General features: G+C 47.0%; 1 protein-coding gene across 1 annotated transcript; it reads left to right on the forward strand.

The window, feature by feature from the left end:
- The first annotated feature begins 624 nt into the window (after positions 1-624).
- Pxt1 (peroxisomal testis enriched protein 1) lies at positions 625-6,787 on the forward strand. The gene is made up of 6 exons (XM_032889193.1): positions 625-697; positions 922-994; positions 3,045-3,107; positions 4,715-4,719; positions 5,687-5,811; positions 6,683-6,787. The coding sequence occupies exons 1-6, from the start codon at positions 625-627 to the stop codon at positions 6,785-6,787; spliced, it is 444 nt and encodes a 147-aa protein (XP_032745084.1).
- The last annotated feature ends 3,176 nt before the right edge of the window (positions 6,788-9,963 follow it).

Here is a 9,963-nt window from a genome sequence, read left to right on the forward strand (position 1 = left end):
TCAGCGACAATGGCTTCTGTTTGTGAATATACAGTTCTTATTCTCAAACCCAATATTGGATACTGGGAAGGGTCTTGTTATCTTATTGTGAATTTTTTTTTAATGTAGCCCAGTCAGTTGTAGTTTTATACACTCTTTAAAAGATTTATTTATTTAAAATTTGTTTTTCTTTTTACCTTATTTATGTGTACGGGTGGTTTGCCTGCATGTATGTCTATGCAGTGCCTGTAGAGGCCAGAAGAGGGCATTAGATCCCCTGGAACGGAAGTTACAAAATCGTGAGCCACCCTGTGGGTGCCGGGAATTGAACAAAATGTCTTTACCGCAGGCTGTCATGGGAATTTAGGCAGTCACAAAAAAGAAGCTAGATGTGAACCCAACGAGGTTGCCGCTGAGTGTTAGCAGCTGTGTCCCTTGGCAGCTAAACATCCTTGAAGCTGGAGACTTCACAAAAAGAAACCCTGATTACCCAATAATATGCTCACTCGCACTGAATTCTGCAGAAAGCCATGCAGGGCCAGTGCGTTCTCTGAGTCCCCAGAGAGGAACAGAAACTGTCGTTCCAAGGTCTGCAGATGCCGACGGGGACCCCGTGCGTTCCTCCCAGGGCTCTCACTCGCCCTTATGCCTCTGCTCACCCTGCGGTGTCCCAACAGTACCACGTACGGTTCGGGGCACCGGAAGTCCCGCTTCACAGGTGTGGGCCACACACAGATTGTGAGCTATGATCATGCTTCATGGAGCCATGGACTCTTTGGACTGAAATTAAGATACAGAACTTGTGGAGACTAAACCTTCTGGGGATGCAACTTTCCAGAAGTGGGCAGCTGTGGTGGCATCTTCTGGAGAGAGGCAGAGATGTCCATGAGCCCCTCACCCCGAGGTGGGAACCCCCTCCTTCTGCTTCTATCTCCACCCTAGAAATCACCGTTGGCCAGCTTCCTTTTGGAGTTTTGGTGGCTGGGGTTATGGCTGCTGTCATGATGCCTCCCAGGTTGGCTCAGAACTCACGACAAAATCCTTCTGGTTAAATTTTGCTGTCTAACTGACTGGACTTAAACGCCCTGTAGCCTGGGTATATATATCTGTGAGGGTATTCCCACAAACTTGAGAAGGAAGACCTACCTCGAATTTGGATGGCACCATCCCACAGCATGGGAGACCAAGGTCTGATCAAAAGGTGGGGGAGGGGAAGCCTGATACATTCCAGCTCATCACCGGCTGCTTCTTGCTTCAGAGAGACTGGAAAAACCCCACCACAGGCTGCTTCTGCCATGGACTCCACCGGGTCCTCTGTGTCCTCTGAAGTCACAAATCAAAATAAATCCGTGTTAAGAAATAAGTAGCTAGGACTGGAGAGATGGCTCAGCAGTTAAGAGCACTGACTGCGGGGTTGGGGATTTAGCTCAGCGGTAGAGCGCTTGCCTAGCGAGCACAAGGCCCTGGGTTTGGTCCCCAGCACCGGAAAAAGAAAAAAAGAAAGAAAAAAAAAAAAAAAAAAAGCACTGACTGCTCTTCCAGAGGTCCTGAGTTCAAATCCCAGCAACCACATGATGGCTTACAACCATCTGTAATGAGATCTGTTGCCCTTTCCTGGTGTGACTGAAGACTGCTACTTGTAATCATATATAATAAATAAATAAATAAATAAATAAATAAATAAATAAATAAATAAATAAATAAGAAGGAGCCAAGCAGGGGTTGGGGATTTAGCTCAGTGGTAGAGCGCTTGCCTAGCAAGCATAAGGCCCTGGGTTCCCAGCTCCGGACAGTCCAGTGTTTACGTGGGTTCTGAGACTCTGAACTCATGCCAGCAGGCACTGTAAGCAGTTTTACCCATAGAGCCATTCCCTGTATATATATTCTTGTTAAGCAGTGTGGCTCCACAGGGATATGGGGTTGGGCATATGTGAGCAGAGCTAAGGAGCTCAGATCCTAGAAAAGATTTTTTTTTTTTTTTTTTCCGGAGCTGGGGACCGAACCCAGGGCCTTGCGCTTCCTAGGCAAGCGCTCTACCACTGAGCTAAATCCCCAACCCCAAAGGTCATGTTTCTTTTTCTTTCTTTTTTTTTTTTTTTTTTTTGATTCTTTTTTTTTTGGAGCTGGGACCCGAACCCAGGGCCTTGCTTCCCTAGGCAGCGCTCTACCACTGAGCTAAATCCCCTCTAGAAAAGATTTTTAAGTAAATTTGCAACACCCTAAGGCAGCTGGAGACATGACTCCGGGTGTAAGAACACTGGCTTCTCTCCCAGAGGACCCAGGTTCGGATCCTAGCACCCATGAGTCAGCTCACAATCCTAGGGGATTTGAGTCTCTCTTTTCCCCTCTGAGGGCACTGACTGCTTCTGGTGTGCATGCATGTGCAAGCAGGCAAAATATCTGTATATAAAATAAAATTGAAAGAAAAGAAAAACACGGGGTTGGGGATTTAGCTCAGTGGTAGAGCGCTTGCCTAGGAAGCTTAAGGTCCTGGGTTCGGTCCCCAGCCCCGAAAAAAAAAAAAAAAAAAAATTAAAAAAAAAAAAAAAAAAAAAAAAAAAAAAAAAAAAAAAAAAATTAAAAAAAAAAAAAAAAAAAAAAAAAAAAAAAAAAAAAAAAAAAAAAAAAAAAAAAAAAAATAATAAAAAAAAAAAAAAAAAAAAAAAAAAAAAAAAAAAAAAAAGAAAAAAAGAAAAAAAAAAAAAAAAAAAAGTTCCGTCTCCGGCTGACAAGATGGCTCAGCGGTTAAGAGCACTGACTGCTCTTCCAGAGGTCCTGAGTTCAATTCCCAGCAACCACATGGTGGCACACAACTATCTGTAATGGGATCTGGTGCCCTCTTCTGGTGTGTCTGAGGAGAGTGTATTAATAAATTAACAAAATTAATTAAAAAAAAAAAAGAGTTCTGTCTCCTACTACTCACCCATGAAAAGGACCCAGGTGTTCGTGGGGAAAGTCACTGATATTAAAGTATGGCTGTTCATTTGACACACCAAACATTTACTGGGAATGCTGTAAGGACGGATTTTCCAACAGGGAAAACAACAACAAATTCCACCCAATAGCATTGTTTATAAACCTAAAGAAGTACTGAATCCAACTTTCAAAGTAACAAATTGTTACAGATCGCCCTAGGCAAACAACCTTCTTCAGAGAAGTACATGACCCAATTAGTCAGCCGACAGCCGGGCAGCCCGTTTGAGCTATGCCAAGGAACCCAGGTAAGCTAAAGTTAGCATCAAGCTCAGGTAAATATTCACTTAGTATGTGCTTTTTATCGGTATTGGGAACGTAAACTTGGATGTTAAATGCATTGTTTAAGAATTAACGTGGGGTTGGGGATTTAGGTCAGTGGTAGAGCGCTTGCCTAGCAAGCGCAAGGCCCTGGGTTCGGTCCCCAGCTCCAAAAAAAAAAAAAAAAAAAAAAAAAAAAAAATTAATGTGCTGGAAAGATGACTCAGTGGTTAAGGGCGCTGGCTGCGCTTGCAGAGAGGACCAGGCTTTGATCCCCAGCACCCACATGGTGGCTCACAGCGGTCTGTAACTCCAGGGAAACTGGGACCCTCTTTCTTGTGGCTTCTAAGGGCATCCCCACCCCGCATGTGCATAAAGAAAACAAGTTATTTAAAATAAAAATTAGCTGCTAGAAGACAGAGGTAAACTCATTCATCTCTTTGTAAAAATCCTTTTATTAGCCCCCCAGCCACTGGTAGAAAAACTAAGAAAGAAACTTCAAATCCACTAAAATAGATCAGTTCATCTTTATTTTTTTTAAATGATTATTTTATTTATCTGAGTACACTGTAGCTGTCTTCAGACACAGAAGAGAGCATCAGATCCCATTACAGATGGTCGTAAGCCACCATGTGGTTGGTTGCTGGGATTTGAACTCAGGTCCTCTGGAAGAGCAGCAGTGCTCTTAACCACTGAGTCACCTCTCCAGCCCCCATCTTTATTTTTTAATTAATTAAATTAATTAATTTTTTGGACAAGGCCTCTTTGTATAGCCCTAGCAGGCCAGGAATCCCCGTGTAGACCGGTTGATTTGAATTCGTAGATTTTCTTCCCTGTATCTCCTGGGTGCTGGAGTTAAAGGTTACCTCCTCACCAAGCTACGTCCGTTTTTTTATAAAATGTTATCTTCAGGGAGGCTAGAGAGATGGCTCGATGGGTAGATTGTCAATTCTAGAGGTTACAGAGAGGGCTCAGTGGTTAAGACTGGACATGGGAGTGAACGGTGGTGGAGTACACCTTTAATCCCAGCACTCGTGGGAAGCAGAGGCAGGGGGCTCTCTGTGAGTTCTCGGGCCAGCCTGGTCTACAGCGCAAGTTCCAGGACAGCCTAGGGGCTACACAGAGAAATCACGTCTCGAAAAACAACAAAGCAAAACCAATTTAAAAGACTAGTGCTGGTTTCCAGCATCCAGCCGGGTGGTTCACAACCACCTGTAACTTGCATATGCAACTGAAAATAAAATACATCTTAGAATAAAAGGAAACAAGAAAGTAAAACATAAGGGGAAAGAGGAAGACTGAAAAATTAAGAAAGAGGAGCCATTAGAAGGGAGGGAGGGATGGAGGGAGGATGGGGGAGGGAGAAGGAGGAGCTGCCTGCTACTCCGGAGCTCCGCCTTGGTACTTCCTTCCCATTGGTGGAAGGTGAGCACGTGACCGCTACCGACCGCTGGTTGGAGCTTGTGCTTCTGAGCAGTTAGGCTGGAGCCTCCGGCTGCAGCAAAGGTAAGGCCAAGGTGAGGAGGTATTGAGACCCCCACTGAGTAATGTAAAAATCCAAGTACTTCTCAGAGAATCTCTGGCCCAGGAGGCCCAGGTACCTCAACAGCTACTTTTAGAACAAAATTTATACGAATAAGTGGGTTTTTTTTTTTTAAGACTTATTTATTATACATAAGTACACTGTAGCTGTCTTCAGACACACCAGAAGAGGGCATCAGATCCCATTACAGATGGTCGTGAGCCACCATGTGGTTGCTGGGAATTGAACTCAGGACCTCTGGAAGAGCAGTCAGTGCTCTTAACTGCTGAGCCCTCTCTCCAGCCCACAAATAAGTGTTTTGTCTGTGTGTCTGTCTGTGCCCTACTATGTGTGTCTGGTGCGGAGGCCAGAAAGAGGAGGTCGAGGGCCTCTGATCCCCTGGAACTGGAGTTACAGACGGCTGTGAACTGCTGTCTGGGTGCTGGGAATTGAACCTGGTTCTTGTGGAAGAGCCGCCAGGGCTCTTAACTGCCGAGCCATCTCTCAGGCCCCTACGGCTGTCATTTACACCCTTGCTACCCCATTCCTGAAGCATACGGGATTCTTCTATTGATGTTTATTCTTAATAAGGTCCCCAAAGCACCCATGAGTGTTTGACCACTCTTCGTTGCTTAAAAGCAGCCGTGGATCCCGGAAGCAAATACGTTTCCAGGTTTCCTTGAGTAAGATACTTAAAACCAGATACAGAACGACCCACAAGATTCAGTCACGGGGGGTCGGGGGGTCCAGCATGAGAGTGACTTGCTGATTGTTGAACACTTGTGACATGGCTCGACCCAGATCCCTGTTTCATAGGAGGAGAAGCAGAAATAAACACAATCTCATCCCGCACACCCGTGTGTACATGCAGCGTGGGAAGACGGTTCTGAGTTACTGGAGGTGGCTTTGCAAAGTCAATGCTCTGTCTCTTGAACACTTCTGTCCCTGCAGGTCACAATCCGCTTCGTCAGACTAAAGAGAACCCTGGACAGAACCACCAGCCAGAAGAGATCCAGACACTGACCATGCAGCTCAGACACATTGGGGACAGTGTCAATCACAGGATGATTCAAGAGGTGAGAACCAGCAGGGACCTGCCGTGGGGAGGGAGACAGACCAATGGCTGCCAGGTAGCCAGGGTGCCCGGAGCTCATGAATGAATGGTGTTTAGTCACCAAACATTATACTTGCAAACTATGACCCTGGGGCAAAGCCAGTAGTTGGCTTCTCTGAAGTGGCAGCTCTCAGGATGGTTCACTGGCTGTCCTGGAACTCACTCTGTAGACCTGGCTGGCCTCAAACTCAGAGGTCCTCCTGCCTCTGCCTCCCATTGCTGAAACTGAAGGCCCGGGCTACCACCATGCTCAGCTAACTCTCCATTTTTCTTTTGGGGATGGAGTCTCTCTAGCTCAGGATTTCCTGAACGATCCCCCACCCCCATTCCAATCTTCCCTTGGGGTGACAGGAGTGGGCCACCATCCCTGGTCAGGACTTTTCTTTTTTTTTTTTTTTTTTTGGTTCTTTTTTTTTTCCGGAGCTGGGGACCCGAACCCAGGGCCTTGCGCTTGCTAGGCAAGCTCTCTACCACTGAGCTAAATCCCCAACCCCTGCTCATCTATGTCTTACTAGTCGCTTGCTTGCTTGGTCACCAGGAAGTATTCTGGGACACCAGCCGAAGCCAGATGACAGGAACGCATATCAGTCACACACTTACCTGTGGGCTGGGTTGACTTACTATTCTGTATTGTGTTACATTTGTAACTCTTTTCGTTTACGTTAGAGATTGGGGAGGGGGTGGCTCAGGAGGAGCGGGGAGAGAGAGAGAAAGATCCGAACGTAGACGTCCGAGGCTAACTTACAAGAGTTGGTTCTCTCCCACCACCACATGACCTCAGGTTGCCAGCCCCAAATAAGCAACTTACACAAAACAACTGTCTTTCTACACAGCATTTTCCACAGGAAGTTGGGAACGTGCTGGTTCCACTCGTGGCACTCATGTTCATGAGGGGCCAGGTGCTGCTGCGATTTTTCTGGAACAACCATTTGCTGTAAAGGACAGACAGACAAGCCCCACCCTCCAGCTGCTTCCCAGGGGGCAGGAACCCAACGCGCGGGGCCCCAACGCGCGGGGCCCAAACCCTCTCCGACCTCTCCGTCCCCTCCGTCTCCCACCATCTGGTTTGCTGAAGTTGCTGATTGGATGTCCGGAGTCTACAGATGGTGGGCACCGCCCGAGAAGTCGGGGAGCCTGGGAGGCCTGGGCACACAGGATGTCAAGAGTAACCGCTATGAACCTTTCCACAAATCTCTGGGGCTTCTCCCTGGGTCATGCCCTCTGACCCACTATCCCCCTATCTAGATCTTCATTAAGAACCTGGTCTGCTTGGGCCCCAGATCCTACACTTTGCTCAGCAAACTCGCCTTCTAGGGAGCCAGAGACTGGGACAGTTACCCCACCCCCACCCCCCCAGGCTCGCCCAAGGCCCAGCAGGATGTTGTGTTGGCTTTACTCTTTCGTTTTCCCAGGCTTTCTCTGTCTCATAGCCTCTCCCACCCCTCTTAAAAGAATTTCTGGTCCTAAGAACATTAGTTAGTAATTACGAGTCCTGTGTGTACACATCCTGAGTTTTTAGTATTTAGTGATTTTAAGAAGCGAAATAAATATCTTATTGAGCACAAGACCTCTGTGTCTCTTTTGCAGAGGAGGGATTCACATATTTCTGCTTATGCTGTAGACGTACACTCATCCACTGTCCTTCCACAGGGAAATGTTCCCCATCTTATTCATCTTTTGGGTTGACTCGATGGCTTAGTCAGTAAATGGGCTTTCCAACAAGTCTGATGGCCTAAGTTCGATCCCCGGGACCCACATGAGAAGGAGAGACCTGACTTCAGAAAGTTGACCTCTGACTCCATGTGCCCCATGCTGTGCACATACACATAGGCACACAGAATAAAATAGTTAAAATATATTTTGAAATCCTTTGAATTTGTGTAGTTTCAAAATCAAAACAATAGAATTATAATGAAACTTATTTTTCATCCTTTCCCCTAAACTATACAGATACATACATACATACATACATACATACATACATACATACACATGTTTGTTCTTCCCAAATCCACAATATTCCTCTTAAAAACCAGTATTAATTACCTATAACCTCTGGGCATCCTCCCATATATTTGAAGAGTCTCCAATGGCCCCAGGGAAAGGGACTATCCAGCCAGCCCCCCACCCCCATCCCCAATGACTTGCTCTGTTCTGTTGGCTAAATCCTACAAGGTCCACACTGGGAGAAGATGTCATGTCTGGTGACTCCCCTGTATTCAAAAGAAATGAAAAATCCAGACTCGATTCTTTCCATTCTGGAGAGAGGGCACAGACGGACAAGCGGGTCAGGGGTGGGGGTTGTGGGTTTAGAATGGCTGATCAGGGCCTCGGTAAACACAAACACACCACAAACAGACAAGCCTCCTGGTGTTTTGAAGTTCCCAGGCTTGTCAGGGGACCAGCTGTGTGCTCCCTGGGGCGCCTGCCTCAGGACTGGGTAAGATTGTAGCAACTGGTAACTATTCTCTTCTTGATCACCCTTTCAGATGCCCTCAGCAAAGACGGCAGAAATTCTTGCCTTCTCTGTACTTTGGTTAAAACAACAGGCTGGGCACGGTGGTGCTCGCCTTTAATCCCAGCACTTGGGAGGCGAGACAGGTGAATCTGGTGTACAGAGCCAGTTCCAGCTCTGTCGTGTCTCAAATCAACAGAAAATGAGCAACAGCAACAAAAGAAACATCTCCATTAGGGGTTGGGGATTTAGCTCAGTGGTAGAGCACTTGCCTAGCAAGTGCAAGACCCTAGGTTCGGTCCCCAGCTCCTAGAAAAAAAAAAAAGGAACATCTCCATTATTAACCAAAAACAAAGACAGAAAAAAGGGCTGGAGAGATGGCTCAGTAGTTAAGAGGTCTGGAGTTCAATTTCCAGCCAACCACACGGTGGCTCACAACCATCTGTAATGGGATCAGGTGCCCTCTTTGTGTCTGAAAACAGCAACAGTATGCTTTATACATCAAGTAAAATTTTTTAAAGGATGAAAAAAAATTGTAAAGATTTTTATTTAAATAACTTATTTTAATTTTATGCGCACTAATGTTTTACCTGCATATAGGTCCGTGTGACGATGTCAGATCTTGGAGTTATAGTTGTGAGCTGCCCTGGGGGTGCTGGGAATTGAACCTGGGTCCTCTGGAAGAGCAGACTGTGTCCTTGATTACTGAGCCACCTCCCTAGGCCCCTATTTTTATTTTTTTTAAAGATTTATTTATTTATTATATATGAGTACACTGTAGCTGTCTTCAGACACACCAGAAGAGGGCATCGGATCCCATTACAGATGGTTGTGAGCCACCATGTGGTTGCTGGGAATTGAACTCAGGACCTCTGGAAGAGCAGTCAGTGCTCTTACCCGCTGAGCCATCTCTCCAGCCCCCTATTTTTATTTTTAACTATGCACATCTGAGTGCCGTATGCCTGAGTGGGTCTGGTGCCTGTGGAGGCCCAGTGAGTCTCCTAGAGCTGTAAGCCACCTGACAGGGACCAAACTTCCCAAACCCAGGGGCTCATTAAATATTTTATTGAAGGAGTGAATGAGTAGCGTGAACTTCAAGTTCAGCAGAAGCAGTGAGTGCAGTTTTGTAAAATGAGGTATGATGTCTCAGGAGGGGGAAGGGTGCCTGCGGGGGGGCGGGATGGCTGTGCTGAGCACCTCTTCTCCCCACCTCCTCTCCCCAGCATTCCCCACCCCCTCCCCCGAGGTACCAACCATAGGCGACGGGTCTAGTATAAAATGAAGCTTATTTGGGGGCATAAGAAGAGGGGGCGAGAGGTTGGGGATTTAGCTCAGTGGTAGAGCACTTGCCTAGCAAGCTCAAGGCCCTGGGTTCGGTCCCCAGCTCCGAAAAAAAGAATTAAAAAAAAAAAAAAAAAAGGGGGTCGAGAGGGAGTAGAGGCAGAGAAAGAAGAGGGGAGAGAGGGAGGGGGAGAGGGAAAGGGGACGGAGGGAGAGGGAGGGCGTAAGGTAGGGGGAGAGGGAGAGAGGGAGGGAGGAGAGGAGTGGGAGCAGGTGGAGAGGCAGAGAGGTGGAGGGGGAGAGGTCCGAGAGGGAAGGAGAGGGGCCAGAGGCGGGGGGTGTCGGGGGGGGGTCAGAGAGAGCAAGAGAGGCCAAACA

This window comes from Rattus rattus, chromosome 18 (assembly GCF_011064425.1).
Source record: "Rattus rattus isolate New Zealand chromosome 18, Rrattus_CSIRO_v1, whole genome shotgun sequence".
In the NCBI taxonomy this organism is placed as follows: domain Eukaryota; kingdom Metazoa; phylum Chordata; class Mammalia; order Rodentia; family Muridae; genus Rattus; species Rattus rattus.